The sequence below is a fragment of the Hippocampus zosterae genome, chromosome 5 (genome assembly GCF_025434085.1).
Source record: "Hippocampus zosterae strain Florida chromosome 5, ASM2543408v3, whole genome shotgun sequence".
Lineage (NCBI taxonomy): Eukaryota > Metazoa > Chordata > Actinopteri > Syngnathiformes > Syngnathidae > Hippocampus > Hippocampus zosterae.
The window spans coordinates 23,058,598-23,076,996 of record NC_067455.1 but is presented as its reverse complement, the minus strand read 5'-3'; the positions used below and the strand labels follow the sequence as shown (position 1 = coordinate 23,076,996).

Here is an 18,399-nt window from a genome sequence, read left to right as displayed (position 1 = left end):
CACTGTTCGTACGTATCCAATGTCAAAGTGGGTCAATATTTGTCAACCAAGCGTCTTCTCTCATTGGGATGGTAAAATAATAAATTATCAACTCTGACCGAATGCAGTCAAGTAAATGTCAAACAACACTCCTTTGTCAATTAAACCACAATCGCATGAATCCAACACTGTCGCACAGTCATCAGGGGTCGGCCATTTGTTTCAACATTTAAACCAATTACAGAAACAACATTCCCAACCGGGTAGCTCAGTCAGTACCGTACATTGTATGTGGTACTGAATGGCGGGCTAGATCGGGGCAAGACAGATTTCTGACGGCACTATAAGCACCCCCTAGCGTCGGTGTGGCACTGTGCATGCTGCTCATTTCCCCATTCTCCTATAAGTGTGCCATAGAGAGGTTCATTGTGATATTTCCCGAGGTGGGTCGAGAGTAGATATGTCCACATCAATTACGGTCTCGTATGGTCGCCATTTTTTGCCATACACTAACCGGTAATGATTTTGAATGGACAAATTGTATCTGGTTCCCCCGCATGACTACCACGAAGACGTGGGAAGATGGTAGGAGGCGCGGCTAGATCGCTGACCAGGAAGAGGCGATCTGAGTGGTTTTTAGATATTGGCTGATTTCGCCAAAACAAATGGATAAAATTGAAAAAAATCATTTTCCTAATTAAAAAAAAAATACATCGAGTTTTTGAAAGAAAAAAAGCCATACTGGTTGGATGACCCCTGTAACAAACAGCAGCAGTGTTTTAATCTCTGCTCGGAAAAAATTATGGTTTATAGTTTCAATACACATCGGTTCATGCAGTATTACATTTGCTTGTCACTTTGATTGTCTGGAAAATTCAAGAATCGTGAACTCTTACAAGATGAAAACGAATCAAAGATAAATGCTTTCTGACATTTTGTTTGGAGCATCAAAACTGACAAAGACCTTTGTCAAGGGATGACTTGGGCAGATAGTGCTTCTGAATTCTGAAAATGTAGTGTTGTGATTGGCCAAGGACATAGGAAGAAAGGCAGGTTGATGCTGTAGTGGAAGGAGTGTAAAGTTACAATTTGGCCAAAAATGACTTAGGCAATTATACTTATGTGGCCAACAACGTTCACACCCCCCTATATAAAACCCGCTTTTCACCCCAGGAGAGAGAAAATTACGAACCTGAAGCAGCTCCCCCTGTTCAACTAAATTTTGCTGCCACCTAGTGGCATCCTGGAAATAAGGTCAAACGTTACTACGACAGGAGCTACTTCCGTATTTGGAGGAGATTTTGTTTTTTGAGGGGGGCTACTTTTCATAAATACTGACACACGAAGACATTGATCTCGGGTATCGTCAGAAGTCAAGTGTGTGTCGAAAGTCAGATTTTTACATGGACAAACACAGTTGTGTGTTTGTCCACGTAAAATTAAATAAATAAAAGTCCAGCTCCGGCCTCCATGTGTGGAGTTTGCATGTTCTCCCCGGGAGAACATGAGACAAAAAAAAAAGCACACAGCACACCCTTCAGGTATTTCACTCCATTTTCACTATTTAGATTAACGTGCCGTTGTCCAGTTTTATAGGATACTAGCTGGTTCGCCGCCCTCCGGGCGGCTCATCAGCTAGTTCCTGCGGAATGTTGGTAAGGTGGTGGTTCGCCGCCATCCGGGCGGCTCATCAGCTAGTTCCTGCGGAATGCTGGTAAGGTGGTGGTTCGCTGCCCTCCGGGCGGCTCATCAGCTAGTTCCTGCAGTAGGCTGGTAAGGTGGGCCTTCGGCCCACAAAAGTGTTGTTGCTTGGTTCAACTTTTTGTTCATCTTCATTGCTTATCGCGAAAATAAAGAGATGTTTAGCTCTACTAAATAACTAACAATTTTATTGCAATGCTTGTGGGTAGACAACATTTTATCGCTAAGATGCCCGCGCGATCGTAATGAGCCACTGCCTGAGCGGCGCAGTGGCGGCGCGGTGAAGTAGGTACGTTTTGAAAAGGGACAGACGGAAGGACAGACCGCGTGCGGGACGACGCGCAATATATATATATATAAGAAGATGAAGGGTATGTCTGTTCCTACACAAGCTACCATTTATTGATATGAAACCAAACAAGTCAGGAAAAAAACAAACAAGAAACAACAGGCAAATAACTTAAGTCACCACTTCAAATGATTCTGAAAGACTCATGTCAGTGTCTCAAGTGACAACACCTAATCAACCTTAATTTACACTTAGAAACCTTGATGTATGATGATAACATGATCGATTACATATTAAGTCCATTTTTCTTCATCAAATCAACAGTGCATCGATAACCTAGGCACTGGTTTTCTTTGACATTCATACCATCATCCATAGGCACCAATTTAGACCCGGCGAAAACTTTGAGAAGTTAAACATCTGTCAGGTATTGAAGAGAAAGCAAAGCAATAAAATCCTTCACAACTCTGAATTTCTTCATGAGTAAATTTTTGTTATTGATAGACATATCCAGTATATAATAAGGTCCATTACTTGTAACTGCAAACACACCAACAGATCACAAATGTATGTTAGCCAAGGCAACAGTGAATAAATCGAGATGACATTTTACTTGTGCGTATGGTATAATCCATTCCATTGTGTTTATTGTAGCTTTGTATTTACATGCTTAAAACTTCCCTGTGGCCTTACAGCAAAAAAATCTTGTTTAGGCTGCCGCTAATCTGAAATGTAAAAAAGAGGGAGCACAGCACCATCACAATAGCCAAGCTGGAGTGATGAAACATGTTCAAGAGGGGACACGAACATACATACAGACAGTCCAAGGGAGAGTTTCCCCTCAAAATCCCGTGTACGGCATGATTCCCCCCCCCCCCCCCCCCCCCATAAATAGTTTGTGAATGAACATTTAGTGAGTACCGTCATGATTGGAGGAGTTTTCTTAGTAAGAGCGGATTGCGGGAGGGACATGGGCGCAGTCCTGTTCGTCCAGAGAGTGGTCGATGACGGGACGGTACTCTAAGGTCACCTGTGATTGGGCAAAGCATTATGCAAATTGTTGTTGAAGTAATCAAAATTATATGCTTGATACACTACTCACAAAAAACACACACACACACACACACACACACACACACACACACACACACACACACCTGTACGTAGCAACATACACATCATTCTAATATATTCAGAGGTTGATGTGAGCATTAATTAAAGATGGCAACATAAATTCTGGTGATCATTGATCGCAGTTTTGGCACATTAGGCAGCGTTTAAATTCCTACATTACGGGTTTAGCCTGTCATGTTGCATCACTGTATGGCACGTGAGAAAGAACCTATTACGTTAGCGTCGGCAATTAAAGAGGCGTTTGAACAGTTTAATACACGATTCTATGGGAGCCATAAACTCTTTGGAAATCTAAAAGGAATAAATCATTTTCTTTTCAATTCTAAAGAAGACCATTGCTGGGTCAGAGCTATATGTCAGCCCGTCTGCCATATTTCATGTGGATTTAATATGATAGAAATTTGGCAAATCATATCGTAAAACTGAGGTAGGATAACATCATCCAATCAAAAGAAATAATTCCGTATGAATCCAAGGAGGGAGCATATTCACAATTTGCCACATCCAATACGGCTGCGGCGTCGACGTACTCAAGAAAGCGTCTTTGTATCTGTAATGTAAATGTTGTCTATGATAATACTTGATTGCGGTTGTTGCAAAAGGCGCCATTCTAGATGCAATTGGCAGTGCTACGGAAACGTATGGAGCAAAGTAAGAGATGTCTCGTCATTAGGGTATTAATTGCATTGCGAATTCCATCTCTACATTTACACGGTACCTTGCCAGTTTTGGGGTCGACATAGGACATAGTGTGTTTCCTCCAGTGCTGGTCGAAGGGCTTTTTCTTTTGACCCTGCAAGGGCTTTGAGTAATCGTACTCATCAATGCGATCCTGTGATCAAAAAGAGAATGAATGTCAGAGGAGGAGGAAGAAGCGTGCCTGCCGCCCCCCGCCCTCTACTAGAACATAGACCTTGAAGTCCTCTCTGGCATGAGCTCCCCGACTCTCCTTCCTCTGTTCAGCCGAATGAATGGTCTGGACAGCATTCAGCATTAGATTCTGCAGTTCCAGTGTTTCCACCAGGTCCGTGTTCCACACAATGCCTGACGAGGACGACAGTCGCAGTGGAAATTAGAAACTGGAAACAGGAATCTTTCATTCAGGTTCAAACTACAGAAGCAGGGAGGAAGATGGAACAATGCATTGCAATTGACATGTCACTAAGATTATTAACTTTCCAACCACATACTAGAAAAAGCTCAGTTACATGTCACCCAAAGTCAATCTTCAACACACATGGCTATTCAGTGACCCCTGTGGTTCGGCACTCGCAAATTCTCTTTTAGGATCCGACTCACTCACCACGCTGCATTGCCTTCTGCTATATTCACATTGCAGCTCAACTGCAAATTTTGCCCATATGTGAAACAAATCAGATTTTTTTCCCACGCAGTTAGAAACAGTACAATTCTGATTTGTTTCCAAATGTGACCTTTGTATGTGGGGAAAAAAAAGGTGTGTGTATTCGATGAGTCTGCAGTATCGACAGTCACACGCACACATCCGACCTGTAAGTCATCAAAAGCCGCCCAGTATTTTCAGAGATGAGCACTTTACCCTATTTTGCTGATACATCCTCCGTCCGCGGCCTGGGCACCCTTCTGTCACCTTCCTCCCCTCCATATTCACATAATAATTTTCCTCCGTCCTCATCCTATTCAAGCGCTTCTGTTCTTACATGTCACCAGTCCGCGTCAACCCCCGCACAACATAGCAAGCTTTCTTGACTGGCTGGATTTGAGTTGTTTACAACTGTTGAATTCAACTCCAATCTCCCAATTTAGAGACACTGCCCCGGATGTCCGCAGGATGATGTCGAGCAGGGGTAGGGAACTCCGGTTCCTAGAGAGCCAGATCCTGCCTGTTTTAGATCCCTCCCTATTCCAACAAACCCGATTCCAAATGTCGAGACTTGAAAACATCATGAACAATGGAATCAAGATCTGTTGGGAGTAGGGAGGGCTCTAAAACAGGCAGGAAATGGCTCTCGAGGAACCGGAGTTCCTTCCCCTTGATGTAGAGGCCTGCCAATCAGGGAAGCCCCACAAAATCCAGAGCCTTTACAAAGCACCTCAACAATGGAGGCATGGAAAATGGTCCACCCAGACTCCATGTCCTCTGCCTCTCGCGGCATGTGGGAGAGGTTCTGCTGCAGGTGGAAGTTGCAACTCTTCCTAACAAGGGATTCTGCCAGACGTTCCCAGTAAACCCTCAAAATACGTTTGGGTCTGCCAGGGCGGACCGGTATCTTCCTCCACTATCAGAGCCACCCTACGTTAGTTGACAGCTCTGCCTCGCTCTTCACCAAAACAGGGAGTAATAAGTATGCCCACACTTGCTCAGCGCCTCTCACCGTGGGCAAAACTCCAGAGTGGAAGAGTGTCGTCCAAACCCTCTTCAGAGGACTGGTACTGAAGCCCGAGCTGTGTGTGGAGGTGAACCTGACTCTAACTAGTCGGAACTTCTCTGCCTTGCACACCCAACTCGAGCTCCTTCCCTGCCAGAGAGGTGACATTTCATGTCCCTAGAGCGAGTTTCTGTAGCCAGGGATTTGACCACCAAGGCCTTTTGCAGCCGCCCAGCTCACAAAGCACCCGACCCCTTCGGCCCCTCCCACAGGTGGTGAGCCCATGGGAAGAGAGACTCACTCACATTACCCTTTAAGGCTGTGCCCAGCCGGGCCGCATGGGTGCAGGCCCAGCCACCAGGCACTCGCCAGTGAGCCCCACCTCCAAGCCTCCATATCTGGGCAAGGGAAAAGAAAGGGGACTATGAGCCGTGCTTTGTCTTGTCCCTCACTTCTGATCTGTTTGCAATGACGTGACCCTTCCAGGGGCATAAAGCTCCAGACAACTTAGCTACTCCTCACTGGGACACGCAAACATGCCATCACAGTAAGGTGATGGCTTCATATTAAAATAAAGCAACACAGCTGCAGAAGTGAAGCGCAATATGATTAGGGAAGACAATGTACACTTGTGCTTTTTTGAAAAAAGAATGAAGGGCATTTTTGTGTGAATCCAAACATTTGATTGGTAGTGTGCATAAAATATATTGAATATTATTATTCACCAAAACTTGTTTTGCATGAAATCTACCTCTGTCAAATGTCTTGATATCTTCCAATGTCTGGTAAATTGTATCCAATTTGTCACATCCCTCCTTCAGAACAGAACCGGTACGGAACACGGCAGCATGAGCTTGCATGGCCTGGGTAGAAGTACAAAAAGGAATTAATTGGACATGGCATGTCTTTCAATGTGTGTGTGTGTGTGTGTGTGTGTTTGTGTGTGTGCATTCATTGTGTGCATACCTTCTGCATGTTGAGCCTTATTTCAGAGGTTCTCATGCTTCCATTGGCAAACCTCATCTTATCAAGGTTGGCCACAGACTCTTCGCCTGCACTGGACTGAAGAGGGGAAAGTGCCTCTCCTTGTGGGGGAAAAACAAAACAAAACCACCACGTCAGCACAACGTTAAACACAACTCAATTAACTTTTAGTTGTAAAACACTGGGAAAAAATAACCACAACAAAAACATAGAGCTGTACGTGAATTAAAAAAAAAAAAATCAAACAAAAATGGTATAAGACAATACAACAATTTTGATGAAAAAATCTGTATGACAATACAATAAATTAAAATAAGATATCCTTTATTTGTCCCACACTGGGGAAATGTAGAGCCTTCAGCAGCAAGAATGTGGGTAGAAAGAAGAAAGAAGAAAAAACAAAAACACCGTTCAATTAAGTGCAATATAAATACAAAATGGATAAATCGCAGTGCTATTTACAATTGTTTTTCACATTTGTTTCACATCATTTAAGTATTATTATTATTATTTTTTTTTTTTATTTAGCAGCCTGACAGCAGTCGGTAGGAACGAGCGTCGGTATCTCTCCTTGCGGCGCGGGTGTAAGTCTCTGGCTGAAGGAGCTACGAAGTGCTGTCAGGATGGGCTGGAGGGGGTAGGATGGACTGTCCATCATAGCATTTAGCTTAGTTAGCATCCTTCTGTTGCCCACCTCCTCCAGAGTGTCAAGGGAGCAACCCAGGACAGAACTGGCCTTCCTGACCAGTCGCTCCAGTCTCTTTCTGTTCCGGGCTGAGATGCTGCCTGACCAGCAGACAATGCCATAATGGTTGGCCGAGGCCACCACCGAGTCATAGAAAGTCTTAAGGAGTGACCCATGAACCCCAAAAGACCTCAGTTTCCTGAGTAGGAAGAGTCTGTTCTTTCCTAATCAGGGTGTCCGTGTTTGTAGACCTGTCTAGTTTGTTGTTCAGAAGAACCTAGGTATTTGTAGGAGGTCACCCTCTCTATGTCCACACCATGGATGTTCATCGGTGCTGGTGAGGAATGTTCCCTGCAGAAACCACAACCAACTCCTTAGTTTTCCTAGGGTTGATCTGGAGGAGATGTGCTGGCACCAGTCCACAAAGTCCTTCGTCAGTCCCTTGTACTGCGCTGCAGAGAAGCCTGTCCAACTCACAGCTCTGCAACCTCACGTACTGCGGCCGATTTGTGAGGTAGTCTATGATACATGCTGTGAGATGGTGGTCCACACCGGCGTTCTGCAGTTTGCCTCCCAGTAATTTGGGCTGGATGGTGTTGAAGGCACTGGAGAAATCAAAGAACATGATTCTCACAGTGCTCCCAGCCTTCTCCAAGTGTGACAGCACTGAGTGGAGGAGGTAGATAATGGCGTCTTCCACGCCGATGCCAGGCTGATAGGCAAACTACAGCTCACCAGCGGTCGAAGGTGGGCGAGGACAAGTCTCTCCAGCGTCTTCATCAAGTGAGACGTCAGCGCCACCGGTCTGTAGCTGTTCAGCTCCTTAGGTTGGAGGGTCTTGGGCACTGGGACCAGGCACAAAGTTTTCCACAGCTGTGGAGCTCTGCCCAGCTTCAGGCTCAGGTTGAACATGTGCTGGGCAATGTCACAAAGCTGGTCAGAGCAGGTCCTGAGGAGCCGGGAACTGATCTTGTCTGGACCTGCTGCCTTCCTCACATTCATCTTCCTCAGTTGGTTCCTCACCTGCTCTGTTGTGACGGACAGGCAGGAACCAGGTGACAGACTGGGTTGATGAGAGCTGGTCGAGAGAGGAGGGGGAGGAGACGAAGTCCTCAGTGAGAGTGGTTGCAGTTGGTGGTAGGGGGAAGAAACAGACGACTGGTCGAAACGGTTTAAAAAACGGTTCAGTCCATCTGCCCAGTCCTTGTCCTTCTCAGTCAATGTCTTGGGGCTGTCATGGCCTGAGATGGTTTTCAGGCCCCTCCAGACACCAGTGACATTGCTGGCCTGTAACTGGTCAATTTCATCCTCTATATCTTCTTCTTCCTGTATATTTTCTTCCCCTCCCTGATCTTTCTTCTCAGCCGAATCTGCACGGCCTTCAGCTCCTCTGTTTCTCTACATAAAAGCTCTCTTCTTCTCCTTCAGGAGGGCCTTTATGTCGGGATTAATCCATGGTTTGTTGTTGGAAAAACACCGCACAGTTCTGGTGGGTACGGTGTTCTCCTCAGAGAAGTTTATGTAGTCCGTGATGGTGTCAGTGAGTGAATCAATGTCCTCCCCATGAACCTCGCTGTAGAGTTCCCACCTGGTTGTCTCGAAGCAGTCCCGCAGACCATCTTCAGCTTCCGTTGACCATTTCCTGACTATTCTGGTCACGGTTGGCTGCCTGTGCACGAGGGGTTTGTACACAGGCTTGAGAAATACCAAAGTTGTGGTCTGTTTTTCCGGTGGGGAAGGGGGGGGGGGGGGGGATTTATATGCCTCCTTGGTATTGGCATAAAACAAGTCCAAAATTGTATTGACTCTAGTGGCACAGGTTACATATTGCGTGAAGGTTGAAAGGGAGGACGACAGAGAGATGTGGTTGAAGTCCCCAGAGATGATCAGCAGGGCGTTGGGGGACTGTGTTTGCAGCCTGTTCACGACAGTCAATCAGGGCACCACACGCTGCATCACCATTAGCCGACGGGGGGACGTACACTGTCACAGCTATGACGTGTGAGAATTCCCTCGGGAGATAATGAGGCCTGAGGCTAATGGCTAGCAGCTCAATGTCCCGGCTGCAGAGTTTGTCTTTGATCGTGATATGCCCCGGATTGCACCATTTGTCGTTCACAAAAACAGCCAGTCCCCCACCTATTCTCTTTGCACTCCCTTCATTCCTGTCAGCACGTACGAGTTGGATGCCTTCCAACTCGGCATGTGTGTTCAATAAGGGCTCTGAGTGTCATACTATGTTGAATGCTGAATTAGTTTTAGAGTAGGTTTCTAAAATTGAAAAGCAAAGGGGCTTGTCTAATGTGCTCCGGGAGGGCGTTCAGTCGTTAGGGAGCGATGACAGTAAAAGCCCTCCCCTCTCTAAAATTAATAACCCCTTTATATTTTCACAGTCAGTGGGATTGTTTTGAGTATATATCATGTGGGTCAAGAAAAAAATAACATTGAAATATGAAAAATCTTGCGTGTTTTGTTCTGGATTTAAAAACAAAATCGCCACTTTCTCGGATTTCAAATTCCAATTGAAAATGGAAAGAATGAATGAGACATTGGTTCACAATATTTCTTGGGCATAAATACAATGGGGGGGGGGGCATGGTAATATATGATTTTATGTAACACATGATTCCTCCCCCACATCCTCACCAGGTTTGTGCTCCTCAGCGATGGTGAGCGCGCAGGCTCGGCCAAAGACCACCAGGTCCAGAAGAGAGTTAGCGCCCAGTCGGTTGGCACCGTGAACACTTGCACAGGCAGCCTCTCCACAGGCGTACAGTCCGCGAACCACTTTATCCTCGCCGTTAGTATGAGTGATCACCTGATGGGTGAAGAAGATCCACAATGCTTACAGTTGCAGAAGAGTGGTGTGTGAAAATTTGACTTACCTGGCCCTTGTAGTTTGTAGGTATGCCTCCCATGTTGTAGTGGACGGTGGGCAGGACGGGGATAGGTTCTTTAGTGACATCCACTCCGGCAAAGATCATTGCCGTCTCGGAGATGCCGGGCAGCCTCGTGGCGAGCTGCTGAGGAGGCAGGTGGTGTAGCTGCAAATATACGTGGTCCTTCTCTGGACCCACACCCCTGAAGGGACACACACACACACACACACACACACACGCACACACACACACACAAAATACTTTTTATCAACACGTCCGACATATAAAGAGTTCTGCGCTCGTAAAAGAACGTTTTTAATACTTCTTCAAGCCTGATTTTGAGTTGTATGGACGATATTGCTCCGCCACATGCTCGACTGCAGTGATTTTCTCCATCTGCATCGACTAAATGTAGACACAGCCTCATTCAGGGCAAGAAGAGGCCAAAAAAGGTCCCCAGCTTCGCTCCAGTAATAGTCATCGTTCGCACAGAGCAGAGAGAATATGTCTCTGAGTATTGTGGTATGCTCTGTATGTGTTACTGCTCCGTGTGTACAGCAGCAACTGTTTAACGGTTTATCAGAACATCATTTCAGTTTGCCCTTCTATTGCATTTCACATTATGTTTGCATTCAGCTCAGACTTTTGTGAGCCATTATATGGTTTGGTTAAATGTTTTGTTGTTGAATGTACAATGTTTAATAGCTTTTTTTCTTTTATGTGTCGGCTTTACAGTAAACTAACTGGGACTGACAAAAAGCTTGACACAAGCACACAATGGCTTTTTATTTGGAGAACTGTACCAACGAGAGAGCGAGAAAAGGCACTAAGAATACTTCAAAAAGTGTGTTTTAATGAAATGTGTTTAAAGATTGTGGGAAGCTTTAAAAATAAAGCTCTCTCAATATCACAGATTATCATCTATTCCCCACAATAAACTGAGCTGTGGCTTTCGCCAAAAAATCTAAATTAAACCATGCAACATCGACAGGATGCCTTTATAGCGATCCATTTTCAAGCAACTAACTTTTGAAAAAGTGACAAACACTGAATATTTCATTGGAAAAATGGCGCCAAAAGCGTTCAGGAGTGGCAAGCTTCGAGAAGGTGATCACTTACCTGCCCTCTCTGATCTCAATGGTCATGGAGCGAGATACCACGTCTCTCGATGCCAGGTCCTTGGCGTTGGGTGCATAGCGCTCCATGAAGCGCTCGCCCTCACTGTTTATCAGGATGCCTCCCTCGCCACGGCAGCCCTCGGTGATCAGACAACCGGCTCCATAGATCCCTGGAGAAATGCAGATGTAGCAATAACGGTGTGAATTAAACTGCAAATAAGATGTATCAATGTAACCCTTCGAAATAGCGTAGAATTCCCGGAAAAGTGCATCCGTTGACACCGACACAAGCTTTGTTAACAATTTCACTCGTTAAGGCGATTACACGGGTAACAATTATTTAGCAAATCAAATAATTCACACATAATCATAATCAAATTAACTATAAAGACTGTGCTCATTTGACCAATCGAAGATGATTTTACTTTACTTACATGTGCACTCTTCTCTACATAATTTGTTTCTTTCCAAAGCTTTTTGTTATAAATTTGCTCCAATAATTGCTTGCTATTTGAGGCACGGTTAGTATTAAATTGTTCAGGATGAACAATTTAAGGAGAACTCTGAAACAGCAACAAAATTAGGCGGGGCTTGAAGTGAGGAAGGTCTGTTTCTGGAGTTCCATGTAAACAAAGTATAGAATGAGTATTTGAATGAAAATCACAAGATGGAATATCAGTGAGACATAAATAGCAAACTGAAATGTGATTACGACAACCACAAAGAATGTGGTCATTAAAGGTAGTAATTGCTTCTAAAAAGGGGAGAGAATTTTATTATACACAATTAGTCTACAAAATGACTGGAATGACCAACAAATCCATGATGCTGGTGTTTAACTCGTATGTGAATTTTTATGCGATTTTTTTCATTTGCCAACACACACACACAAACACACACACACACGCACAAGATACCCGTCTACATAAATAAGACAGGAGGAGTCATGCAATTGCTTTGTGTAAAAACAAAACGTGACACCGAGTTGTATGTTCAATGTGTGTCTTGTCTTCTCACCAGTGGGATGGAACTGTACAAACTCCAAATCCTGGCAGGGCAGTCCTGCTCTGGTCACCATGGCATTTCCATCGCCAGTACTTGTGTGAGCAGATGTGCAGCTAAAATAGGTTCGACCGTAACCCCTGGATACAGAAATTGTTTAGTTTACACATCACATGCAAAGTATTTGACTCCTTCCTGATTTCCGTGTTCTTTGCATATTTATCACACACAAAAGTTTTCAGTTCATCTCACCGATATTATTATCATACGGAGACAATGCAAGGAGAAAAAAAAGCATTTACTAAATCCCACTTTAATTTATTAAGGTACAAAAAACAAATCCAAACTTACCTGTGCCAATGTGAATATGTAATTGCGACCTGAACCTATAAATGAGTTGTGCCACCCTTGACAGAAAAACTGAAATCAAGCGTTTGCGAAAATTGGTGAAGAGTCTTTCACATCGAATTGGATAAACGTTGGCCCACTTTTCTTCGCAGTATTGCATCAACTCTGCCATATTAGAGCGTGTTCATGCGTGAACTGTCTGCTTAAGGTCACACCACTGCATCTCAATTGGATTCAAATCCGGACTTTGACTTTTTTTTTTTTTTTTAAAGACATTCAGAGGTGGGCTTGCTGGTGTGTTCCGGATCATTGTCCTGCTAGATGATCCAAGAGCGCTTGGGTTTGAAGATGCAAACTGATTGTCAGACGTTCTCCTTTAGGATTTTCTGGTAGACAGCAGAATTCATTGTCCCATCAATCATCAAATTGTCCTGGTCCTGAGTTAGCAAAGCAGCCACAGAACATCAGACTGCCACCACCATGCTTCACTCTTGGTATGAGGCTCTTTTAATCAAATGCTGTGTCATTTTTTCCCCAGACGTAACGGTGCGCACATCTTCCAAAAAGTTCAATTTCTGACTCATCAGTCCACAGAACGTTATTCTAAAAGTCCTGAGGACCATCGAGGCGTCTTTAGGCAAATGTGAGATGAGTCTTCGTGTTTTTTGGACAGTAGGAGTTTTAGCCTGGGAAGTCTCCCATGGATGCTAATTTTGGTCAGTGTCTTTCTTATGGTAGAGTCGTGAACGCTGACTTGAACTGAGGTCGGCGAGGCCTGGAGTTCTTTGGGTGTTGTTCTAGGTTCTATTGCGACTTCCTGAATTAGTCATCGTGGCACTCCTGGAGTAATTTTAGCTGGTCAACCACTCCTAGGAATGCTTCAGACTGTTCTCAGTTTTCTCCATTTGTGGATAATGGCTCGGACAATGGTTTTCTGAAGCCCGACAGTCTTGGAAATGGATTTTTAACTATTTCCATACTCATAGACTTAAATAACCTTTTTTTTATTAAACTCAGCTTTCCCCAGTGTCGTTCGTCACAGTTCCTTTGTGATTTAACAAGGGGGGCAAGGAAATTATTTTTTCACATATGGGCATGTAGTTTGGGATTTTTTTCTGTGACTGAATTAAGTCGGTATTTCGCAACTGCACTTTTTATTTCCTTGGGTAATTTCTGTGGGATACTAAAATGGGTTTGAACTTGGTATATTAAGATATTTTGTGATGTTTTCTTTAATCAATGTATATCTTCTCAGAGACAAACTCTTGCACCCGCTTTGGAATGATGATTGCAAGTGAGAAACTCTTGAACTAGCTGCATAACTTGTATGCCTAAGCGTCTTCATAGTTTGCTTTGCTATGTTCCTGAATTGTCGAAACTTGTTTGCAAAAGAGGGAACAAGGCAAGATGTTCTCGTGGAATGCCACTTGGTTACACAACAAACAGTGTGGCGTAGGGAGAGATGAGAATGGCCACTCACCCCTCCCAATGCACACACTTTAGAGGATAAAAGGAGGGGAGCGATGCTCCTTAGCAGAGTCTGCTGTGGGGCGTACGGACGCCCAGCTCGTATTGAAGCTCACTCTGCTGAGGGTGTTGGCTCTCCACCCTAATGGCATACGGTAAGAGTTCTTTAGCTTCATACAACTTGTTTGAACTGTGTTATCACTTCTGTGTGGGACCAATAAAGTGCCTATTGTTGGTAGCCAGAAGTGTCTTGTCGTTATTTCTGAGTGCCTATCTCAGACGATCCTATTAAAATTGACACTCACACTGATTGAGTGTCAGAAGTGTTTCAAAACAGAACTGAAACCTTTGTGTGTGATAAATATGCAAAGAACACAGAAAACAGGAAGGGCAAATACTTTTCACAGCACTGTACACATTAAAACATAAAAGTACCCAGCTCTTTGTGTGTGTTTACCCAGTAGCAATGACAGTATTCTGAGCTCTGAAGCGATGGATAGATCCATCCTCCATGCAGAGCGCGATCACGCCTTTGCACTCGCCATTTTCCATCAGCAGGTCCAGCGCAAAATACTCTACAAAGTAGCTGGTGTCGTAACGCAGCGACTGAACATAAAACAAAATGAAGACAAGGCTCCATGGTCAAGGTGCTCTTATTAAGGTTTGTCCAAATGATCTTCTCTATTCCAAAGTGATAACAGTAAAATGAGTACCATACCCGTCCATAAAGAGTGTGAAGCAGCGAATGTCCAGTCCTGTCTGCAACACAGCAGCAGCGGTGGGCTTGGCCTCCTTTGCCGTATTTGAGACTCTGACCTCCAAATGCCCTTTGGTAGATCTTACCATCTTCTGTGCGGCTAAAAGGCATGCCAAAGTTCTCCAACTAGGGGAGAGATATGGGGATTTAACATCCTGTTTTTGGGTTACCTGATCAAAGGCAGAATCCAACAAACTACAAATGCATGGCTTTAGGCCAATCTTCGAGAGAATATCATGAATTTCAATGCACAAAGCGTAAGCTTTGTAAAAGTCTATACACCATTTTTCAGATACAAGGATTTTGTTATATAAAATAATTAGACCAAGATCAATACAGACCCTTTCAAGATATTTTTTAACATCATGGAGAAGTACATTTATTTCCATAATTTGATTCAAAAAGTTAAGATTTCATAGAATATAGATTCAGGGTCCACAATTTAAATGATTTTAATTTTTTTTCGTTTCACAAATACTGGGTTTCCAGTTGATAAAACCCACAAAAACAGTATTTAAAAAAATTTGAATACTGTGGAGAAATTAGACCAAATTTTGTGGGGCATGAATGTTGTAAAGTGAGTGTCACGTGTCATCAAATTGCTCCAGTTTGACCCAATTTGGAGAAGACTGCAGACTTGACGATAGGCCAGAAGACCATTGTTGATACACTCCATAGGTCTGGGACCAATGAACCGCAAAAAACGAGGGATACAGTACTTTAAATCAAATGCATTGTGGTGTGATACAATTAACAACAAAATGTCACCAAAAATTTGCATTTTAACGAGACAATCATGAAAATTAAACAAACGCTTATGAAAAATACTTTCAGGAATGGGGTACGAAAAATAAAATTCTCTCTCATATATCAACCGATACTGTATATTGATGCATTAATGTAATTAGGGTAAGTAATACATTTCAATAAATTCATAGTACTTGTTTCTTTTTTTTTTAATCTACAGTATAAATTTAGAATTTTTTTAATTTTATTATTTTTTAATCTGTGTCTGTGAACCAGTGTCAAACATATAACAATGCTCAGTTTTGATTGACAATGTCAGAGAGATACTATTGAATAATATAACAGATTTGTTGCAGTTATTTGAATTTAAACGAGTATCGGTCTTTACCTCCACGACAGCTGCGGGAGCCTGCTCTGTCATGTAGTGGATGGCATCCTGGTCCCCGAGCCAATCAGAACCCTTCACAGTGTCGTAGAAATGCCACCTCCAGTCATCATTCTCCATGTTGCCGAGAGCTGCATTGATTCCACCCTAAAAATATAAATTATTCAATTTATTTCACAAATACTATTAGATTTATTTAAATTACTTAATATATATAATCTAGAGAGCCATATTGGATGGAACAATTTAAAATGAGTACTCTACCTGTGCCGCGACAGTGTGAGACCTAGTGGGGAAAAGCTTTGTGACACAGGCAGTGTTAAAGCCAGCCTCAGACAGGCCAAAAGCTGCCCGGAGTCCCGCTCCTCCAGCACCAACCACCACGGCATCAAACTCGTGATCTACAACTGGGTACTGATTGGAGACCTGAAGAGAGCAAGTAAAAGCACTTCAATCTTCAAGAAAAAAACAAAAAACTTAAGATATACACTGCCTTCAGTTTACAGTGACCCAGAATAGCATCATGATGTTAATGAAGCAATATATTCCAACTATTCAGTTGTATTTGTTTGTGTAGATGATTATTTTAACTCACATCATCAGAAACTTTTGCATTTTTCTTGCCATAGATGGAGAAGTGCAAATTCCTCGAACCTTGAACTCCTGTCACAGGGACCTGGCAGCAAAAAAAGAAGAATCTTTATTAATTACAAGACTACACAGGAATCAAAGATTACAGAATTACACCATTAAATTAGGATATTCAAATATGGGAGTAACTCTGTCCGCTCACACATGAAAACGGGTTATTCCGAATATTTCAGAAACCGGAATTTTGAACTTAACCCGAATATCACCAGCATGTAAACGTAGTCAATGTGATCACATCACAAGAAATACACTCATAATTGGGGGACTGGCCAATGAGACACTACTTCAGCGACCAATGTACAATTAAAAGGCAAGCATACATAAATCTTCTGATGAAAAACATTAAGATAATGATTGTGGATTGAAATGAAGGGCACATTTTTGGAACTCTTTGAACATACTTAATGACCATAGTCATTAAATTAAGTATGTCATTCATATGTCGTATGTCAAGTGTTCCTGACTTCTATCGATCCATCCATCCATTTTCTTATCCGCTTTCCCTCACAAGGGCCGTGGGGCGTACTGGAGCCCATCCCAGCTCTCTTTTGGGGCAGTAGGTGGGATACACTCTGAACTGGTTGCCAGCGAGTTTCAGGGCACACAGAGACCAACACCGATCCACGCTCACACTAACTTCTTGGGACAATTTAGAGGTGTCAATTAACCTACCATGCATGATTTGGGAATGTGGGAGGAAACCTGAGTACCAGGAGAAAACCCACGCTGGCACGGGGAGGACATGCAAACTCCACACAGGAAGGCTGGAGTCGAATCGAACCCTGCACCTCTGCACTATGAGGCTGACACGTTCCTGACTTGATTTGAATTTTTAGCGAAGGAATAATCGTTAGCAGGTCGTCGTGCATTTCAAATGTTTTAAATAAGAAATATATGCCAAATACTGCCAAGTTAGGAACAGATCATTACTCAGACAATTTTGTTATTTTGAGCAAAGCCTGACTATTGCTTCAGCAGTAACAGCGTTTTGGAGTTGTACAAATGTAAACATTGGATGAACGGGGAAAGAAGTACAGACTAATGTATATTCGAAGATGTCTTTTTGATTTTAAAAAAAACGTGTGGGAAAACAGACTGACCATATCGTGAACCTTCCAGCAAAACGGTGAGGCTTAATGCAATGTTTGGAAAAAAGGCTACGCTGCTGGCCCATGCTGTAATGCATCTAGATGAGTGCTACAGTCGCTCACAGTCAAATTTCGAAGAACTACGACACAGTTTACAGAATTATGATGTACGTTGTGTCTACATACACCTCTCAACTAATATAATAATAGGTCTCCACACAATGTTTTTAGTATGTAGTGGATCCTAAAAATTTCAAGTGATGCTCAGTAAACAACTAAGCTAACAACAAAAGCTACAATCCTTCCCACAAGGACAACGAAGTAAACAGGCTCTTGTCATTTCGGAGAACTAATCCTGGTCAGACATAATTGAAATACACATGTGTGAATGTGAATGTGAAAACATATGTGAATGGTCTGAAAGTAGCGGGAATAGAACATACGCTTTGTTGGCCTTTCAAAAGCCTACTTTCCCTGCAGAGCTAGTGTCACATTGAACCAGCCCTTAGCTACATAACGCAGGTTATGTAAGTCAGACGTCTACCGGTTACAAAAGCAATGCAGCTACAGACATTGTGTGATTCGTCGTGTGGCAAAAAACAGCCTACATTAATTTGCTACTTGGCACAGAAGTTAACGAAACATCCTAAACGTAGTCGTACTCACGGCCTTCCTGCAGTAAAGTAACTTCTTTGACAGGAGGCGAGAAGCAGCTTGAACACCAGCCATGTTTTCAATCAGAGGAGCGTTGCAGACGCTTCAGAGCGAAGGTGGAGACTGGCTTATCGCGTGGCACTGGAATATTCCACCGTGTGGAAAACAGGGGCGACATGAGAT

The 18,399-nt window shown here is 43.3% G+C and overlaps 1 protein-coding gene across 1 annotated transcript; it reads right to left on the bottom strand.

Annotated features, from left to right (window-relative positions):
• Nucleotides 1–2,853: 2,853 nt before the first annotated feature.
• Nucleotides 2,854–18,386, bottom strand: sdha (succinate dehydrogenase complex, subunit A, flavoprotein (Fp)). Its single transcript, XM_052064705.1, has 15 exons — nucleotides 18,229–18,386; nucleotides 16,419–16,499; nucleotides 16,088–16,249; nucleotides 15,827–15,970; nucleotides 14,653–14,817; nucleotides 14,392–14,540; nucleotides 12,135–12,259; nucleotides 11,119–11,287; nucleotides 10,006–10,201; nucleotides 9,767–9,938; nucleotides 6,418–6,536; nucleotides 6,203–6,314; nucleotides 4,017–4,147; nucleotides 3,822–3,935; nucleotides 2,854–2,999 (listed from the first exon to the last, which is right to left on the bottom strand). The coding sequence occupies exons 1-15, from the start codon at nucleotides 18,289–18,291 to the stop codon at nucleotides 2,913–2,915; spliced, it is 1,989 nt and encodes a 662-aa protein (XP_051920665.1). The 5' UTR covers nucleotides 18,292–18,386; the 3' UTR covers nucleotides 2,854–2,912.
• Nucleotides 18,387–18,399: the final 13 nt, after the last annotated feature.

Bases quoted from the DNA above. Each gene is read 5' to 3' on its own strand.
- sdha (XM_052064705.1), bottom strand. From the start codon at position 18,291: ATGGCTGGTGTTCAAGCTGCTTCTCGCCTCCTGTCAAAGAAGTTACTT. The intron at 11,288-12,134 runs GTGAGAAGACAA...GCATTTCTCCAG, and splicing joins TGTACAGTTCCATCCCACTG to GGATCTATGGAGCCGGTTGT. The intron at 3,936-4,016 runs GTCTATGTTCTA...TTTTGATCACAG, and splicing joins ATGCCAGAGAGGACTTCAAG to GATCGCATTGATGAGTACGA.